The sequence below is a fragment of the Pongo abelii genome, chromosome 7 (assembly GCF_028885655.2).
Source record: "Pongo abelii isolate AG06213 chromosome 7, NHGRI_mPonAbe1-v2.0_pri, whole genome shotgun sequence".
NCBI lineage: Eukaryota > Metazoa > Chordata > Mammalia > Primates > Hominidae > Pongo > Pongo abelii.
Window position 1 is genome coordinate 19452180 of NC_071992.2, and position 21437 is coordinate 19473616.

Below are 21437 nucleotides of genomic sequence, written 5' to 3' on the forward strand. Positions count from 1 at the left end.
TCTGGAATGCGGGGCCTTTCTTTACTGACTAAGTACTTAAACCTTCTGGGATTGCTAAATGTCACCGACACCATCCCCCTCTCCCAAATGCATAGAAAGAGCATTTACCCTTCTAAATTGGTTGGTAACTTATTACTTCAAACTAATTAACTAAGCATTTTTCATAGCAGATGCCGTGAAAATATAAAAGAAATTTAAGACATGGTCCCTGCCTTCAAGAAGCGTGGGGCCTACCTAGAAATAGAACATCCAGGCTCAATTCTTTTGGTCATCTATCAAGGCAGATGACCTCATTGGATGGGAAGCAGTAATGAAAACAACCAAGGGCTTTAAATACAATCCATAGGTAAAATGCTGACCCCAGCACCCATACTGTAAAAGACACATACTAAATGTTAGTTTCTGCCTGACTCTCCCTGGTAGCTTGGCCTTTACATGTACTTACCCCTTACTTGTAGATGATAAAATGCATTATGTCCTTTAGATACTGATTTACTGTTTCCTTTTACTCAGCTGCTCCTAGATCAGTGTTTCTGTCTTAGATGATAAACTCTTAACCGTCCAGATAACAGGTTGATTCAGTTCTCTTTGTATTGTAACATGCAGAATTTCACACAATGTGAAAAAAGAGAAAGGTGAAAATCTGGATATAAAGATGCCTTTATGCTCATGCATTAAATATATGAAATGCTCCAAGAAAAAAAAAATGGATTCACCATAATTGAAATAGGAGTCCCTGGGACACAGGCACTTAGTCTCTGGCTGTGGTCCCATCGGTATGCCTGCATTTTTGCTAGCCACTGAGTAGCATCAACAGCATAGAGCATCTTGCAGAGAACAGCCACATCAGATGGCTCAGACGTGTGCTGCATGTGACCTCCTCCCCATCACCCACACAGTGAATTTGCTCAATGCATCTATGTTTTTTTGTTCCAAGACAACTTTACTGCTAGTGCCATTCAAAATTCACCTTTGTTCAGGTGCTACTTTAGGTTAAATTCCACTTGCAAAAAAAAAAAAAGATTTGGAGGCATTTTGAAGAAATAGAGGTTTGGGGAGGGTGACCTCAGCCCTGCTCAAGTTTACCTAGAAAGCCACCCAATAGACCCTTTTAGGAAGAAGCTTAACTACTACCATCAATACTGTTGTTCACTTTGGCTGTCTGTGCAGAATACTGTCTAACTCTAAGCAAGGATAAACCAAGAATTAGAAAAAAACTAAAATAACGTTAGTGTGTCTTTTGCGAAACACAGTGTGACATTAGTTCTCAGATTCATGAGACATCAGAATGTCTGATATGTAATGAAATATGTCTGCCACTACAGTGGGAAACTTATAGTTACTAAGTAGACTTGCAACAAAAGCGTGGTAGTTCCAAGATTCTCTTAACCATTTTCACCCATAATCTAAGGCTCTAAAGCCATTTAGAAAAGGTTAGCAATAACAAAAAATATATATACACACACATAATACCTATATATTATACATATATAAAAATACAGACAATGTATAAGTATATCACATATGTAAAATACATACATACTGTATATGTATACAAGGTGTATCTGTATCTATTTTATATACATATGTATGTGCGCGCGCATGCGTGTGTGTGTGTGTGTGTGTATAAACACAGTATATATACTTCTGTAATGGGAATGGGAACTAAAAGGTTAAAGGAGTTTTAAAAATTGTTTAACTTTACCCATGATTTTTTTTTCTCTAACTATTTTTATTATTCATTTATTTATTTATTTATTTATTTATTTTTTGAGACAGGGTCTCACTCTGTCACCCAGGCTGGAGTGCAGTGGCGCAATCTTGGCTCACTGCAACCTCCACTTCTTGGGTTCAAGCAATTCATATGCCTCAGTCTCTTGAGTAGCTGGGACTATAGGCACATGCCACCACGCCTGGCTAATTTTTCTATTTTTTGGTAGAGACAGGGTTTTGCCATGTTGGCCAGGCTGGTCTCAAACTCTGGACCTCAAGTGATCCGCCCGCCTCAGCCTCCCAAAGTGTTGGGATTACAGGTGTGAGCCACCACGCCTAGCCTCCAACTGTTTTATAATAGTACTCAGTATACATTACACAATCAGTAAATATTTGCTGATTATAAAATAAAGAGAGCAAAGAACATTTACATAAGACTTTATGCTCATCCTACATCTGGAATTCCATCCTCTCCGTTCATAGGTTCACTCACATATATACTGTGTTGTCTATTAAAGCTGCTGGGGTGGTTTCATAAGAAAGAACTAGATGCAGATCCTGCCCTCAGTAAATTTCCTGTCTTAAAAAGCAAAAACAAGCATTAAACCGGTATCTCTAATATAACGCAGAGAATGAAAGAGAAGCATATATGCTTCTGGAATCTAGAGGGGGACAGAACGTAGATCTAGAAGGCCAGGAAATCATTCCTGAGTGGGTTCTGGACTGGGCGTGGTGGCTCATGCCTGTAATCCCAGCACTTTGGGAGGCCAAGGCAGGTGGATCACTTGAGGTGAGGAGTTTAAGACCAGCCTGGCCAACGTGGTGAAACCTCATCTCTACTAAAAATACAAAAATTATCTGGGTATGGTGGTGGGCATCCGTAATCCCAGGTACTCGGGAGGCTGAGTCAGGAGAATTGGTTGAACCCGGGTGGCGGAGGTTGCAGTGAGCTGGAGCGCCACTGCACTCCAGCCTGGGTGACAGAGAAGCCACTGTCTCAACAACAACAACAACAAAAAACAAAGTGGGTTCTGGAGCTGTATTCAGTGCAGTCACAATTCCTTGGCTGTCGGGACCTAAATTTAGGTATAAGGTGAAATTCACACACAGTACAACTGTCAGGGAAATTCACTAGGAGCTTGCCATGTTTGTGGACAATGCATCTCTCTGTAGATCCAACCCGGTGAATTTTTTTTCCTCTAGTGTTGGATCAACTCTCTCTCTAACTGAGCACCTGATAAAGGCCTCGGCTTGTGTTTAGAGGCCAGGTTGTATGAGGGAAAAGTATCTTTAAACACTACGATCGCGAAGAGTATAGAATGCTCACGCCACAAGAGGTGTTCAGGGACTGAGCAGACACGTGAAGGAAGGGTGGACTTCTGACCATCATCTCAAATTGACTCCCGGGCCTTCGTTCACTGGGGGGAATACAAGGTGGACTTGTGTTCTTCATTTCATTAGCTTTTTTCTTTTTAAGTTGGAATCTCGCTCTGTTGCCCAGGTTGGAGTGCAGTGGTGCGATCTTGGCTCACTGCAACCTCCACCTCTCAAAGTAAAGTGATTCTTCTACCTCAGCCTCCCGAGTAGCTGTGACTACAGGCACATGCCACCACACATGGCTAATTTTTGTAGTTTTGGTGGAGATGGGGTTTTACCATATTGGTCAGGCTGGTCTCGAACTTCTGACCTCAGGTGATCCACCCGCCTTGGCCTCCCCAAGTGCTGGGATTATAGGCATGAGCCATAGCATCAGGCCTGCATTTTTCTTCCTTTAGTTGTTTGTTTACTGAATCTATGTAAATTAAATGCAAGTGGTGATGTGATGCTGCTGTAAAACCGATCTGAACATGTAGGTATTGTGGGCAAGGACAGCAACCCAGTAATGACACGTGAACAAAGGATGAAGTACAGGAAGTTTACAGGACATTTTTAGTTGAGAGCGTCCTAGACCTAGGTTTACGGCCTGGTTCTCCTCTTGCTAGCTGTCTGATAGCAGGCAAATTACCTAACTCTATTCCTCAATTTTCTATTTGTAAATTCCAACTCGTGTCTTCGGTGAGGATTTAAATAAGGTAAGTAAGAATATCTGGCACTTAGTAAATATTAGGTTGGTGCAAAAGTAATTGCGGCTTTTGGCATGATGGCAAAACTGCAATTACTTTTGCACCAACCTAGTATTCAATAAATCCCTCTTGCTTCTTCTCCATCTCTTTATGTACAGCTACAGCATCTGGGCATGAGAATAACATTAAAAGGGGCAGTTGTTGCCAAATGATAAAGAGCCTTATAGTACCAGTTAAAAACCAGTCTCCCCAAAACAAAATAACGTGAGTTATATAATTATAAATTTCCTAGTAGCCACACTGAAAAAAGTTGAAGAAGATGAAGCTAATTTTAATAATGTATTTTATTTAACCCAAATATATATAAAATAATATTTCAATATATTCAATATAAAAATTGTTAATGAGATATTTTATGTCCTTTGTTTTCATTCTAAGTTTTTGGAATCCAAGTGTATTGTACACTTACCACACATCTCAATTCAACGGATTACATTTCGAATCCTCAGTCTCATATGGCTAGTGGCTACCACACTGGACACATCAGCTGTATATAAAGGAGAACCACTGGAAGATTTAATCAGCAGCGTGGGATGCTTTGGTAAGAGGACGCTGTCAGCAGTGCTTGGGATGGATTATAGGGGAGAAACAGTGTAAGCCTTATGATTGGTTAAAAAGTTGCCATCACAGGTTGGGCATGGTGGCTCACACCTGTTATCCCAGCACTTTGGGAAGCTGAGGTGAGCAGATCACCTGAGGTCAGGAGTTCAAGACCAGCCTGGCCCACATGGTGAAACCCTGTCTCTACCAGAAAATTACAAAAACTAGCCGGGCACGGTGGCGGGTGCCTGTAATCCCAGCTATTCGGGAGGCTGAGGAAGGAGAATCGCTTGAACCTGGGAGGTGGAGGTTGCAGTGAGCCCAGATCATGCCATTGCATTCCAGCCTGGGCGACAGAGCAAGACTCCATACCAAAAAAAAAAAAAAAAAAAAAAAAAGTTGCTATCATAATCTAGTGGAAGCTATCCAGGGTCTGAGCAAGGATGGCATGAGTGGGGATAGCAAAGACATAGGAAGGGGAAAAACACTGTGAAATGAGAATTCACAGGACTTGACTGACGTCATGAGGAGGATGAAAGGAGAGAAAACAGTTGAGGATAGGGGCTATTAGGCTGGATATAATAAAATAAAATAATTGGTTTATTTCTAAACATAAAAACTAATTGTTCCCCACATTTGATAGTATACAGTTTCTATTTAGCTTACTTGGTTATATAAACACACTCTTGATTCCTTTCTTACAAATGAAAGAGAAACAAAAATACTATATACTATTACCGTAACTAAAACCCTAGGTAGTCTCTATCTTCCCCTCAAAAAAAAAAAAAAAAAAAAAAAAATCTGGAGAAAACTGTAAAATACTCATCAAGAATTCATTGAGGCCGGGCATAGTGGCACATGCCTGTAATCCCAGGACTTTGGGAGGCCGAGGCAGATGGATCACGGGGTCAGGAGATCGAGACCATCCCTGCTAACACGGTGAAACCCCGTCTCTACTAAAAATACAAAAAATTAGCGGGGCATGGTGGCGGGCGCCTGTAGTCCCAGCTACTTGGGAGGCTGAGGCAGGAGAATGGCGTGAACCTGGGAGGCGGAGCTTGTAGTGAGCTGAGATGGCGCCACTGTACTCCAGCCTGGGCGATAGAGCGAGACTCCGTCTCAAAAAAAAAAATTCAATGCAACTGTCTACTAGTCTGGTAGCTTCTCCAAGGCACAGACCAAGTCTCATCCACTTCTCTCTCTCCCCACTTCCTCAACAGGCAGCCATATCACAGGGGCCTCTGTATGAAACCAGGACAGGTTTGTTGATCTGAACAAAACTACAGAACAACCAAACTGAACAGTTTTCTTTTTGCTTTTAATTTTTATTTTTTCCCTAGGCTGGTCTTGAACTCCTGGCCACAAGCGATCCTCCCTCCTCGTCTTCCCAAAATGCTGGGATTCCAGGCATGAGCCACAGTACTTAGCCAGTCTTTTTTTCTCCCCCTTTGCATTATCATGTATAGCCATCTTTAAAACTATGATTAAAAAAATGTCTAAAGAGCTCAAGTTATATTCTTATCAGTTTCCCCAAGATAATTACAGCTTTTATTGCTATGTCAGAACATGTTGATATAAACTTGGTTTTCTCAATGAATTTTAGCCAGTTCCTGAAATCACATCCCTGAAGAATATTAGGGAGAGTAACAACACGGCAAATCTGCTTTGCTTTTGTTGCACCACACAGATTGTTTTAGGAATACATGGAACTTTCAGAAAGAATCCCCACATATGATTCTGGGAGTTAACTCAAAAGCGCTCTTTAATCCATAAATATAACTAACTTCATTTTTCAAAGCATTAAACTAAGTGTGATAGGAAAAGCTACACACAGACAAAAAGAAAAATTAAGTGAAAAAAATGCTAATGCTAGTTTAGGTCTAGAGGCATACAGCGGTGTAACAGGCAATTATGTTTTGCTGTTGCCATTCTAACCAACAGACTCTAGGGGAAAAAGAGGAAGTGAGAAAATGTTTCCGTCCCAAATTGGTAGAGACCGACTCAAGTGTCTGGTGAGTTGACAAAAATGTAATGGGATGAATGACACCTGATCTTTCCCATCATTTACCTAGATATTCCCAAGGCAAGCGCGTTAGCAAGTCCTCCCCGTGCTCCCCCGACCTCAAGTAGAAAGGCTCTTTCTAGGATGCACATCCTTACCTCAGACAGCAGGTGCTGAATCACAACTGTCAATGCCTCAAACTTGGTATTACCACAGGCAAGAAGCTGCTTGAGCTGCAGGATAAATCCACTTTGGTTTTCACATTTTGTTTTATATTGCGTCAATTCAAGTGTTTTCTCAGGGGGCAGCACATCGGGAGCCGTCTGTGTCTGGATACATAAGCTTCGAGGATTCTTTTGCCTGCTCTTTTCAACTGCAAAACAAATTAACATAGGTACAAAGATAGGTGAGGTTAATTTTTAAAATCACCACCACATGGATTCAAAAACAACCAGATAAGCCACAGAAATGCATTTAAGTTATGTTCCTGTAAGGAATGCATATGGATGAGAAATGGAATGAATCGGAGATCTAGATGGTTGGAATTCATCAACAGGGACGGTGGCTTCAGTTATGACTTTAAAAGATTTATGCGGAACAGAGAATTAGGAACACGACACAAATAGATTTGGCAACCCAGAAACACAAAAAGTGGGTGCAAAATGTTGTTCTCCTAATTTCTCATTTTCAGTTAAATTGGTAGAGAAACCTTGACTGAAGAGAAGCCTGACTTTTCTGATCTCATATGCTGAAAGGAACACACAAATCACTGGACTTTAAATTAAATGCCTTTCTCTCCTCTCATACATTTTCTACAAATCTTTCATCCTTTCCCTGATGATAGCCTAGCCATTACACAGATTTATACTGCAGATGAGTCATTTCCTAATCTCTAATAAATCATAACATACATCGAAAATACTCAGATTTTGCCTCTTTAAGTTCACTGTTACGAGTACTGTACTGTTGACTATACTATTCCATTTTCTGTCGAACACAAGCTTTGTTGGTCTTTTTTCCAAAGTAGTAATAATGGCTTACAGTTTTTTTTAAAGCACATGCTAACACTCCAAATCCACCCAAAATGCCACGCTAAGTGATTATTCCCTTCCTGTGCAATGGTGCCCTGGGAATTACTCTGTTTTAAATAAAAAACTGTTCAGTCTTGGAACCATTCCAAATGTGTCATTTTGAATATCAAACAGAATCGGAAAAACAGGACATGAATTGCTTAGCTTCTTGAAATAAACAAGCCAAGTAATCCAAATAAACGTAAATCTGGAAAAAAGACACAGGAAACTAAAAAAAAAAAAAAAAGTTTCCTTATTCTAACAGTCTTTCATTACGGCATCCACATTCTGTGGTAGCAAATCTAAAACAACTTTTAAAGAAATGTAGTAATTATTGTCTCTAATTTTTCAGGAAAAGGCAAGCTACTATAGTGATTGCTTAAAGAAACATCAGTACTCACATTCTAAGAACAAATGGCTAAATATATTGAATAAACTCTAAATTAAAAACAGGAAAAAAAAAGGCTCTTATTTTCTAAGGCTGCATTACATGGTTAAATAAATCATATTTCTATTAATACTTGATAATTCTCAGTTCTAAAATGACTAAAATATCCATTGTCCCACTGTGTCTTTGTAATACTTGATGAGAGGAAGTATTTATCCATTACTCTTTATTATTAGCAATTATTAGTAGTAGCTTATGAATAATTGTCACTTTCATAGATGTAGAAAATAGCCAAGTTAATATCATAATATTTCAGTCCTGAAGGAAGAACAAATTATTAGTTACATACTAATGAAAAATAATCTAAATATTTAACCATGAGATTAGTATTCTTTCATGTCATTTCCTAAATGTTTTTAGAAATTGTCACATAACACATAATAATAATTCCACAGTGTTTCACTCATCGCAGTGTACTCTCACTTTCCCTTTCTTTTCATCCTCCCAATAACCCCAGATAGGGAAGTGAAGGCTCACAGGTGTGAATGTCTTCCCTGGGTGTAGACAACTTCTATGGGAATCCAGATTCAAAGTCAGAACCCAGGCCTCTGATGCCAAGCCTCTTCTGTTCCCACACATTTTGGAAAGCAGATTAGGTGGTGATGTAATATATGACATACATAAAAATAAATATTTATGCAACAAATGTAATAATATCTTGCTTTAATACATGTAAGTCCATTATCTGATAACTCATTTTAACAAACCAACATATAAACATCTATGTGTTATATAATTTTATAAACAAAAATGTTCAAATTCTTTGACTATCTAGAATTTACTACAACAAATATAGACACAAGTTCATTCTCCTGATATGATTTGTATATGTCCTACCAAAACTTAAAAATTCATTTTTTGATAATTGCTTTATCATTTCCTGAGTCCTGAATAACATTTGCCTCTCTTTCTAGAATTTCTATGCTAATCAATGTTATTTTTAACACAATTTCAGAGCTTTAAAACTGTCGGTTTATAATTATTTACAAAATCTGTGAGGTGAGTCTTTTATATTAATATTTTGGAGAAAATATTCTTCAAGATTCTTGCTTTTTGCTTATAAATCCGTAACAAAAATATCACAGAATACATGTAATTGTACTAACAATGTTTACTTTTGAAGGGAAGGTAATAGGAATCAGATAGCTAAAAAGTATCCTGAAGCATTTTTTATACTTTTTAACCATGGGGTAAATATATTACCTATTCAAAAGTTAAATATAAGAAGTAAAATTACTTTTAAAAGATAGCTAAAGTGAAATTCTTTTATATAATACTTAGCTATGAAGGAAATATTCTATGCAGAATTTTTCCTTGGGGAAACTACACAGGAATCTAAACATTACACAGGGTTTGTAAGTGGTTACTCAGAATAGCTTTATGATTAAGGAGGAAAGAACACATTGATGTATTCGTCTAAGAGTACGTGTCTTCAAACTGTAAAATGAGAGCAAATGAGCAAACAGACTGCCCTCTCCGTGGAGCTGGAAACTCGTGCTGTGCACTCACAATCTTCCGCTCCATATACTGTGCTCCCTAAGGATGAAGTGTGACCACACGGCAGCTGATGACCCAGTTTCCACATGCTTCCCACTCTCAGCACTCCTGGCTCAGCTGAAGATGAGAGATGATGTAAAAATATCCAATGAGGCTCAAAGCCCCAAGGCTCATCAACAGGTACTTCAGTACTGAAAAGCCAGGGGTTTCCCTTAAATCCTGCAGGATTCATTACTTACATGAAATTAGCATAATATCAGCCAAACTTTGCCCTTACCCTTGTTTATCAGCATGTTACTGTTTTGATAACAAAGCTTTTACACAAAAGTATAAATTATTTTGTTTACTGTACCTATTAACAGAACATGTTCTGATTTTAAAGGACCAATCTAATCAGAAACCTTAAAATTAAATGTCAACTTCTATATCGATTCAGATTTCTCTCAACAAGATAATTACCACCATCAGCTGTGATCCAGCCTTACTGGGACTCATTCTAATGAAATGGCAACCTCCATCAGGAAAACAAAGGCCAGAGCCAAATACATTTGCTCATTTGGAAAGCAGTTGGATAACCCTGTTGGCTACCTTTGTTCTTTCTATTCAGAAACCTCAATTTAATAAAATTTAAAACTAGTGCAATGAAGTCATGTATCATCTTCTTAAAGAAAGTAGTTGGTTAAAGAGGAAGATGCCCGTTTCTCAGGCTCAAATCACTTAGGCAAATAGACCTCCAAATCCCAAGACCAAAAACAATTTTGAGAGAAAAACCTACCCATTAAGACATGGACTAACCATAATCACATACTAGCAGTTGAGGACACATTCATTCTAGGCCAAACAAGCCACACATTTCCTCAATCTGCTGGCTTTTCCAATTATTAAAATCAAGTTAGAGACGAAACCTACTGAGGGAGTTTGCCTTGGGTTCCGTGAAACACAAACTAAACACAGAATTTGGAAATGAACATTGTCTACTTTTGTGTATACTCATTGACCTACTCACTCACTCATGAAATTTATTTATTAAAATCTACCAAGAGGGCGCTGCTGTGGTGGGTGTGCACCTGCCCTGGCGCTTTGGGGGGACGGGAGAAGTATCACATAAGAGGGTGGTATTGCTCAGAGAGGCACAAAGACACCAAAGATCTCTGCTGACTCATGTTTCCCTAGTGCTCACTTCTTCAACTCCAAATCTCAACCTATCTGTATAAAGGTGACAGTCACTGACTGGATGGTAAGTACTTTCCACAACATATTGCATTAAAAACCGATGTTTGTGGGTTGACAAAACATAGGTTATGAACTCAGAAGCTAGTGAGGGGTCTCTCTCTGCTAGCAGCGTGGACAGACAGAAAATTCCCTTCTTTGTGCCTTAATCTAATCGTACACATCTAAAAACCCTCCTTATAGGGACTACCTACACAGAAGTTCTTTCAGTCAGTTTCCCCAGCATCTGGTGGCAGGTGCTTATCCTGCCTATGCAATCTTACATACAGTTTTTTAAAGTTATCATTCATGTCAATTATTAGTTTATATTTGTATAAAGTTTTCTAGTGTTCATTAGCTGTTTACTCTAAAAGAGTTAACAGTAATAATAATTTAGGAGACATATAATATTTTTCTATTTACATATAATATTTTTCTATTTCTAGGTAGATATGGCATTTACTGAAAATGGAAAAGTTTAAGCTCAGCAAAGCACAGTGTTTAAGACATTCAAAATGACCCAAGCCAGGCCGGGTGCGGTGGCTCACACCTGTAATCCCAACATTTTGGGAGGCCAAGGCGGGGAGATCACAAAGTCAGGCGATTGAGACCATTCTGGCTAACACAGTGAAACCCCATCTCGACTAAAAATACAAAAAGTTAGCTGGGCGTGGTGGCACCTGCCTGTAGTCCCAGTACTTGGGAGGCTGAGGCAGGAGAATCACTTGAATCTGGGAGGTGGAAGTTCCAGTGAGCCGAGATCACGCCACTGCACTCCAGCCTGGGTGACAGAGCAAGACTCCGTTCTCAAAAAAAAAAAACAAAAAAAACCCAAGCCCAATTATTTGTGGGGGGTGGGAGGAGGACTTAGGATGCCCCACCATTTAAACTTTTCATTACCATATTGGTAGAATTTGTTGCAATAGCTCATATTATAGGAAAAAGGGTTCTACTTCTTTTCTTCACTTTAAAAGCTGATTAGAGAATAGAAAGCATATTCATATAAAAAATTCCTGTTTGGGTTAATTTGCTTATAAAATTTTTCCTGAAGCAACAGTCCAAACTTGCCCTTAACTATTTTCCATATAGCTGGCAGGAAAAAAGCAAATTTCTCATACTCTTATGTACCTAAAATGGACTACTAACTCAAAGAAGAGTTAATATAAATTCACCACATTCAGAAGTACTTTTAACAAGGCATTGCCTCTCTCCTATAGCAACCAAAAAAGCATGGCACTGGTCTAAAAATAGACACATAGATCAGCGGAAGAGAACAGAGAACCCAGAAATAAAGCCACATGCTTACAGCTAATTGATCTTTGACAAAGTCGGCAAAAATACGTACAATGGGGAAAGGACACCCTAATTCAATAAATGGTGCTGGGAAAATTAGAACAGAGAAACTGGAGCCCTATCTCTTATCATATGCAAAACTTAACTCAAGACAGATTTAAGACTTAAATGTAAGACCTGAAACAATAAAAATTCCTGGGTAGGGGTAGGGAACTAGAAAAAACTCTTCACGACATTGGCCAAGGCAAAGAATTCATGACTAAGACCTCAAAAGCAAATTCAACAAAAACAAAAATAGACAAATGGGACTTAAACTAAAAAGGTTCTGCACAGTAAGAGAAACAGTCAACAGAGGAAACAGACAACCTATAGAATGGGAGAAAATATTTGCAAACTATGCATTTGACAAAGATCTAATATTCAGAATTTACAAGGAATGCTAGCAACTAACAAGAAAAAATACAACCCCAATAAAAAATGGGCAAAGGACATGAACAGATGTTTCTCAAAAGAAGACACAGAAGCAGCCAACATATGGAAAAAGTAGAACATACGAAAAAATGCTCAACATCACCAATCATCAGAGAAATGCAAATTAAAACCACAATGAGATACCATTTCCTATCAGCCAGAATGGCTATTACCAAAAAGTCAAAAAACCACAGATGTTGGCAAGGATGTGGAGAGAACGCAATACTTATACACTGTTGGTGGGAATGTGAATTAGTATAATCTCTACGGAAAACAGTATGGAGATTCCTCAAAGAACTAAAAATAGAACTACCATTGAACCCAGCAATCCCACTGCTGGGTATCTTCCCAAAGGAAAAGAAAAACACAGACTATCTTATAACAGAATTGAAAATTAAAATAGCCAATTAAAACATTAAACATTAGAAATATTTATAATACAAACAATAAATAAAAAGAGAACATCATTCTCAAAATACTAAGCCATTAAGGACAAGCAATTTGGAAGAGATGTGCCTAGGACTCAGGTCACCAGGGAGAAAAAAGGCAAATCTCTCACCCAAAAAGAAAGCTCTATTAGTCTTAATTTTCCACAGAGCCACATAATTGCTGATGTTTATAAAAAGGACCTTTGTGTACTAAAATAACCCAAAGTATTGCCTAAGATAAACACAGAAATGATATTCAATATTAGATACCTTTAAAATCACACCTGTTGTGTTTCTAAGAAAATAATACGCATATACTATTAATAAAATATTATTCTTAGCTCTGAAAGATGCTTTAAAGCTCATAAAAAGCATAATATATATTAATTTATAGGGTAATTCTCTATTAATTAACCAGAATAAATTGTTCTAACGAAACAAGTATTTACTTATATACAGCTTGCCATATTCCTCCAGTGTCTCTTGATGAAAAACACTGCTATCCTTCCCATTCTGAATGCAACTCCAAACCGTAATTTATTATTTACTTTCAATTTTTGTGTGAAAGTAGATACTACATAAAACATAATTTAGTGTAGTAAAACTCTAGTTATCTGAAACTTGTCAGATTAGGACATACTGTCTCTTTCAACATCTCACTTTTAAAAACTTATCAAAATCTTACCTACTGCGAGCAAAACTTGCCATTTAACACTTTATTGTCTTCTTCAATTGAAAGCTGTAACTACAAAAGGGCAGATTTTCATGTCACGGCAAAGCTACAGCTCTAAAACCGCCACAGCTACCGAAGCTTGGAATCAATCTACGACAAAACGTTTTCAGCATCATGCCATTCATAACACCAGTTCTTAGCAAATGCTTGTCTATGTGGCAAGAGGCCAGCAAAATCTTTCATGACAGCTTTCAAGGAGGCTGAAAGGAAGAATCTGGATTCACAGTAAAATAACTAAGGGGCAGTGAAAGACTACATTTCTCATTCTTCTTCATCTCAGTCCTTTTGATTTCTTCTACATTCTACAAATCCCTGAATTTTATCTTTTCACACGCAAATTCCAATATATGTGGTTTTTTTAATGGAAGCTTTCTAATATGACTTCACTGACGTCTACATTTTGTAGTACAAAAAACACAAGAGAAATTGAAGTTTACTTACTGTCACCTTAACAGTACATGAATAAATGCCCTCTTAATCCATAACACATCCATAAATGTGCTAATTACATATTAGGCATACAAAAGCCACATTTAAAGTTGAACACATTCTTCCCAATGTATTTTATAACTGAAAATTCATTCAAGGGATCAAAAATCAAATATTAAGACTTACGTCCAAACGACAAAACAACTTGAAAGATTAATGGAACCATTACACATAGGTAATCAATGCCCCTCCAAAACGCATAGAATAGAGAAAAAACAGCAAGGCCTGTTGCAAGATCCAACTTGTTAAATAATATACTCCCCTCATTTATAATCAGCCAACATCTGCTTGAGAAATACCTGTTCTGCCTTCTCTGTGGCAGATATTCCAATAGGGCTCTTAACATTTTATACCTGTCTGTGGGACAGAGACTAGAGAAGTCACATGCTCTATTTCCCAGCCTCCCCTCCAGGTAGAGGCATGTGACTAAGACCCGGCCAATGAGACAGAAGCTTAATCGACCTGGCACCACCCCTTCCTCATTTCTTTTTCTTCCTTCCTGGAGCAGCTACTGTGAGATCATGAGGCAACAATCATGAGGACACGGCTAAGAAGACAGCAGAGATGAGGATTCCTGACACAGCAGAGCCACCCAACAACCTCAAAGCTGCATTTCTTCAGGTGAGACAAGTTGCTTCTTAGTGAAGCTGTTAATTCCATCTAAAAAGAGTCAAAAGTGAATACCAAATGCGAGAACATAATTTGATGAATTTCATCCCAATTAAACAAACGCATTCACATTTTGCCTGCCTCTTACTGAACACCTCTTTAAAACGGTTCTCTTCATGAACACAAAGAAGTGAAACAACAGACACGGGGGTCTAACTGAGGGTGCAGGGTAGGTGGAGGGAGAGGAGCAGAAAACAGTAACTTGGGTGCTGGGCTTAATACCTGGGTGATGAAATCATCTGTACAATAAACTATTTATTGTACAAGAATCTGTACAATAAACTATTTATTGTACAAGAATCTGTACAATAAACTCTGTGACATGAGTTTACCTATATAACAAACCTTTACATGTATCCCTGAACCTAAAAGTTCAAAATAAAATAAAATGGCAAAAGTAAATGGAAATATTTTGTTCTGATACTACCTCTGCCATTCCTTGATACGTACGTACACATGTTCCTCCTTTGCGCTGCAGTAATCACTTTTAATGTCACTAGCTCAACAGAAAGAATTCTGTCTTTAGCGTACTGAATTGCCTTCACTGGAGTCAAGAAGGAAATTAACCTGTGAGGTTCAAATGGCACTCTTCATAGCAATTAATACAAGAATTTCCAGCTTCATAGAAAAACTGAATGCTAAGTGGCAGGGAATATTTCTTAGCGAAGTCTTTTCCCTCCACTAACTCATAATAAAAATAGAACTAATATGTTGAGGTAGAATTCTGAAATAGACCGAGTTTAATACTTTGGTAGAAAGACTATTGCTGACCCTTCTCCATGTCAGTGAAGTCATCACTGGACTTCTTAGATTTTCTTCTGTGCCTCATGCCCTGCAACATCACACACAGTTCCTGACAAATTCACTGTTTCTCTCCCCTCTCCTAAAGAGGAAAGATAACCTCGATCCAACGACACGCTTTGCCAGTGATGGATACCACCCAGTAATAATATATCAGAGTGCCCAGTGCCCTCTGCGTGGGATCAGTGAGAAAGCTTATTCTGGCCAGATCTCTACAACAGCGAGCCCCCATCCCACCACATTCTATGCTCAGAAATATTACAACTCTTTTGTTTCCTTGAAGGAGCCCTTCCTCAAGCCCCTCAAGGTTTTTACATGCTGTTTTCTCTGTTGGAAACACTTTGTTTCTTGGTAAATTCTCCATTTCCTGAGGACCCAACTTAAAAGGCACTTCTACTGGAGGACCTGGATTAAAGGTACCTCCACCTGCTAAGAGCTGCCTGGGCACAGGTCCACATCCTGCATTATTACCTGGTGCTCTGTCTCCTTCTGTTAAACAGTGGGCTGTGTGAAGGCAGGGTCCATGTGAGACTTAGTCCCAGTCACACTTTCGGCACCTACCATTATGCCTGGTACACAGTATTCGTCTAATGGGTACTTCTTTATGAAATGAATGAATTAATCTGTAATGTGAAAGACAGTTTAGAAGTAAGGGAAAGGCTGGAGGCACAGACCAAATACAAAGCTCTTCAGAAAGCCCAGTCAACATCTTAGGCTGGATTATATAAAACTGTTCATATTTGGCCACTTTTGACTTACTATACAAAACTGTTGATATTTGGCCACTTTTTACTTATTAGAGTAATTTTTTGTGTGTAGTTTTTTAAATAGAGACAGGGTCTCACTAACTCTCCAGGGCTGGTCTCAAACTCCTAGCCTTAAGTGATTCTCTTCCCTTGGCCTCCCAAAGTACTGGGATTACAGGTGTGAGGCACTGGCACCAGCCAAGAAGAGCAATTTCAATTCTTCAACATAATAATGCCTGAACTAGGGTAATGGCAGGTGGTAAAAACAAATCGAGATTTCAAATGATGGAGTCTTAGAGTTTTCAACCAATTGATTGTGGATAAATCAGGACAAGTAATGATTCAAAGGTGGGGTTTGGCCAGACATGGTAGCTCATGTCTGTAATCCCAGCACTTTGGGAGGCTGAGGCAGGCGAAATGCCTGAGGTCAGGAGTTTCAGACCAGTCTGGCCAACATGGTGAAACCCCATCTCTATTAAAAATACAAAGAAATTAGCTGGGCATGGTGGTGGGCACCTGTAATCCCAGCTACTCAGGAGGCTGAGGCAGGAGAATTGCTTGAACCTGGGAGGCGGAGGTTGCAGTGGGCCCAGATAGCACCAGTGCACTCCAGCCTAGGCAACAAAGCTAGACTCCATCTAAAACAAAGAAACAAAAAAAACAACAAAAAACAAAGGTGGGGTTTGATGACCAGACACATGGGGTGATGAAAAGAAACAGATAATTCAGGAGTATTAACTGAATTTAGGAGGTAAAAATAAAGAGACAAATCATTTAGATAAGATGAATTTTCAAGCAGAGTAATACACTGAGGGTTTTCACATCTTCAGCCAGAAATTCACAGATTTTGAGGCTGAGGGGAACCTGGAAGTCATCTCATGTGATTCCCTTATTTTGTAGCCGTGTGAGGTTAGGTGCACGGGGCTATTCACTTGGTCACTAGCAGAAACAAGGCTACAATCCAGGCCTCTTGGAATCCAGGTCAACACCACTGCACTGAGGCAACCAACACCACTGCAATGAGGCAACCAACACCACTTCCTTCACTAAGGATACAAACCCAAGTTATTGCTGACAGTCCATTCAGATAAGAGTCACGACGGCATGAATTATCTACTTGACGGACGATTTCTCGGACGTTAAAATGACATAACATGGATAAGCCCATAAAAGACTGACATTGGGAGTAAGCAGAATTATATTCCTTACATGACTTTAAAAAGCCTCCAACACACAAAACGCTTTCTCCATCCCTGCTATTCCTTGGATCTAACAAAATTACAGCAAAATTTGCAGCTGGAAAATAGGTATGCCAAAAATTCTAAATAGAGGTCCCAGGTTTTAGTCCTATCTCTGCCACTTACTGTGTGCCTTTGGGCAAGCGAATTCACTTCTCTGGGCCTCGGACTTCCTGGTATAAGACAGATTAGATCACCTCTATGTGAACTCTAGCTCAAAAAATTATGACTGCAAATAAACAAAAAATAGTTTTACATACATTTAGAAAATAAAATGTGTCCAATACATCACTATCAACTAAACTCTGGTAATAGAAGCCTTGTGTCTTTTGCTTAAGCTGTCTTGGAAAGCTATCTGCTTCACAACAACACTACAAACAACTTAGAATGTCTACTACTAGAGCACTGGTTAAGTAAATCATGACTTACCCAATAATGGAATGTTACAGAACTATTTTTTTAATAAGGTAGATAAACATGTGATCACATGCAAATCTAAAATACATTAACTTTAAAAAGGTATGGAATATACAGTACGCTTTTATTTCTGTATAACAAAAAAGAATATAAAAGACCTACATAGATTTACATGCGACTGGAAACGTGCAAGAACACTATGCAAGCAGCTGAGAGTGGCTGTCTCCACGGAGAGCAGGCAGGGACTCTGGGTAAGAGAGAGGCTTGGCTAGGACTGCACAACCTTCCATATTGTTTGATTTTTAACTTGGAGCGTGGATTACAGTATTTTTAAAAGAACTCTTTAAAATTAAAAGCTATTTGGAGCTACTTTAGATCAGAGAAATTATTGCAAATATAGGGCACCCTTTAATTGTTATTTTTCCCCCCTATTAATTTTTTCAGTTGGAAGGGCTGCAGCGGCCCTGAGCTGGGAGAGGAGGGCCACTGTTGACCTCCTCCTCGCTGCCTCCCCCATTTCCCTTTAGCTGTCAGCTGAGACTGAAAGGGAGAGGCTGGCAAAATCAAATGACAGGTCAAGGGGAGTTATGAAACATGAGAGAGAGGTGCTGGAAAAAAAGAGAATTCTCCCACAGAGAAGGGAGATGCCTCTGGGAAAACTAAAAACAGTCAGCTGAAAACAAATCACCAGGGACAGAGATGAGCCAAGTGGAAAACAGATACACGAGGGGTCACATGCACCTGAAGCAGAAAAAAAAATCTATTTACATCCTCAAACAATCCTGTGACACCTAACACTATTCAGCCCAAAACAAATATAAGAGCACCCCAGCCAACATTTTTTACAGAATAAAATTGATTCAATTTACTGTAGTTGTAAAAATCATCTAGAACAAAAGTAGCAATGTAGGCCAACCCAATGCCCTAAAAGTGAGCAGACAGGTCACCATGTGCCTGAAATATATACTAAATTTATTTTCATCTTAGGCACAGAAAATAATAAGCAGATACAAACCTCAGGGGAAGTATTTTGAGATTGCACACATTTTTACTATGAAGACTGGAAAACTAGATTTGTGATTCACTTACTACTTCCCCATAACCATTAGGATGTTTTCTGTCAGAAGTGTTTAGAATACAGAAATCTTTTAGCATATTAAAATTAACTGTCAAATCTGACTGAGAAACTATCCAATGAAAAACGATGGAAACCTTCTCATTTACACAGGCAAACAGGAAATATTCTTCTAAATGTACCTGTGTCCTATTTCCCAACCACTGGAAGTAAAATATAATTTAACAGGTGCTGATTTTCACACATTTGGCTGGTGACGGAGAAAAGAGCTAGGGAACACCAAGGCAACAATTCGGTCTTCCATCAACACAAACAACACAATCTGCTGCCAAAAGGAAAAGTATTATGCACTTGTGCTGAAGCAACAGAAAACAATTTTTAAATTAAGCCTCATCTCTCATTAGAAAGAGGTTTTTTCTCCAATTATCTGTCTCCTTGGAAAAACCTCTGATAAACATCTGCAAATTAATGAAGACATCCCCCGTGCAACACTAAACAGAGATCTATGCGAGACAGACCTGTGTGGAAAACAACAGTGCTTCTCCTAAACCCTGAAGGAAGTCGAAGGTTTCGAAGCAATCCTTTGGCCGTCAGTCGTACGTGAATGGTGGATAAGGAGAATTTGGGAGACAACAACATGTCTTCGGAGCAGGTGGCGAGATTTCACAGAAGAGGCAATTTCCATGGACTGTCACATACTGTCTTTTTAAACTCAGTACTCTCCAAGGCCAAGAAATACAGTCAGAGGAAACATGCCTACACAGCAAATGTCATTCCACCAGAGAGACACAGAAGAAAAAAATCCCCCAGGGCTGGCCAAGTGTTTCTGGCTTCCGTTTTCACTTCCAGATGTTGCCAAAATGATGCTCTTCCTCTGAATGCAATCTCCCTCCTGCAGGTCCAGAAGCCGCCTCTGAACCATATCACACTGTGCATGCTTGTGGAGTTGTTATGGTTTTCATCAGAGATGGTAAAGGGGAGGAGAAAGTGGGTGGTCTCAGGAGATTTACAGAACAACCAATAATGTCACAGATCCTGTAACCACTTGAAAGATCACTAGGGGAAATTAACTACTTCAAGTGCCTAATGTTTCTTTCATAATTAGGAAAAAATTAGGATTTCCTGAAAGTAAACTGTGTCCTGATTTTAACATTTTTCACTTCTTCTATTTACACTAATAACATGAGCATGTTTTCTCTGGATATTTTACATGTAAACCTACATTTAAACCTGGTATTTTGGAAAAGGTGTTTTTTTGTTTGTTTGTTTTTTTAAAAAAAGACTTCAGGCAATACATGTTCCCAACTACAATGTTTAAGAAAATTTCTATTCTAATATATTAATGACAGATTGTCAAAAGGTTTAAGTTCAACTTTAATTCCCACATGCTGAGGACCTCACAAATAATCAACAATAAAAGATTAATATGGTTTCTCTATCAGATGTAATATCAGAGTTCCAGAGGAATAGCCCATCAGATAGGCATATTCTAAAGACTACATTTATTGCGAGAGTAATTGCATTTATAAAACATCATGTGGTCTCTTACAGTGGTCTTTCAAGACTAGGAGTGTGAGGAGGGCACACAGTTATGAGTATCTTTTGCCAGTTATCTACTAATTTTTATTTCAGTAGAGTGGCTTGTAAAAGTATGTTAAAACACGAATAGAAAAAACCAAAAGAACCTGAAAAACAAAGATATGTGTATAAGTGGGATATAACAATATGCTCACTTAAGCTAATTCCATTAAACCACGAATAGCCTGAGCTCTTAACATTTTTAAAAATGTTATAAAGTAAACAAAACAATGTTTTAAAAATGTCCTATGCCTGTTTCCAAGATTTCCTAGAAAATAAGACTCAGAAATAAATGCAGAATTGTTACCATAAATAACACTATTAAGTGCTATTAAAACTAGCAGGAAGCAGTTCTTTTAGAAATTCTATAGTGTAGGGTATGAAGCAGGGAGGAGAGAGGGAGGAAGGGGAAATTTAAATAAGTTCTCTTCCCTCAGGCCCCATCCCTCTTCACTCAAGCCCCCAACTTGCCATTTTCAGAGGCTGTCAGCAAGAGAGACAGACCCAATAACCTGTCCAGGGTTCCTGTGAGAAAGATACACCTAGGTGATACACTGACGAAAAACCTGCTAAATACATTGCACCACGGCAACTGAAGCTAAATGATCAAGGAACTAAAGTCAAGGCAAGCTGCTTCTAGGTGTTGCCTTTTACTTCATCCCAGTTTATTATTAAAAAACCTGAACACCTTTTCCTTCCAGATTCTACATACTAAAAATATACCAGAACCTTTTCCTCTGCCTCCCAAAACCTTGTAAAAACCAAGAAACCAATCAGCATTAAAAACAAACAGAAGAACAGTCAAATTTTGCCATGATTAAAAACAGACATGCCACCACTCCATATAGGAGGTGGTTTTTCTTTTTTTCGGTTGTGTTTGTTGTTCGTTCAGTAACA

General features: G+C 38.7%; 1 protein-coding gene and 1 long non-coding RNA gene across 14 annotated transcripts in view; one reads left to right on the forward strand and one right to left on the reverse strand.

The window, feature by feature from the left end:
* MTUS1 (microtubule associated scaffold protein 1) overlaps positions 1-21437 on the reverse strand; it is a 160882-nt gene that overhangs the window by 39527 nt on the left and 99918 nt on the right. For 7 of the 8 annotated variants that reach the window (XM_063726301.1, XM_063726302.1, XM_024250569.3 and 4 more), the window contains 1 exon segment: positions 6537-6751. In XM_063726301.1, the coding sequence (XP_063582371.1) occupies positions 6537-6751 (215 nt within the window). 8 annotated transcript variants of the gene reach the window in all.
* Positions 1-21437, forward strand: part of LOC129060901 (uncharacterized) — a 69184-nt gene that overhangs the window by 13331 nt on the left and 34416 nt on the right. For 3 of the 6 annotated variants that reach the window (XR_008527777.2, XR_008527780.2, XR_008527782.2), the window contains exons 2-3: positions 4215-4377; positions 14525-14637. This is a non-coding gene — a long non-coding RNA (uncharacterized LOC129060901). Of the gene's footprint in view, positions 1-4214; positions 4378-5596; positions 5875-14524; positions 14638-21437 lie in introns of those variants that run through there. The other 3 variants (XR_008527779.2, XR_008527778.2, XR_008527781.2) reach the window with 2 other exon arrangements.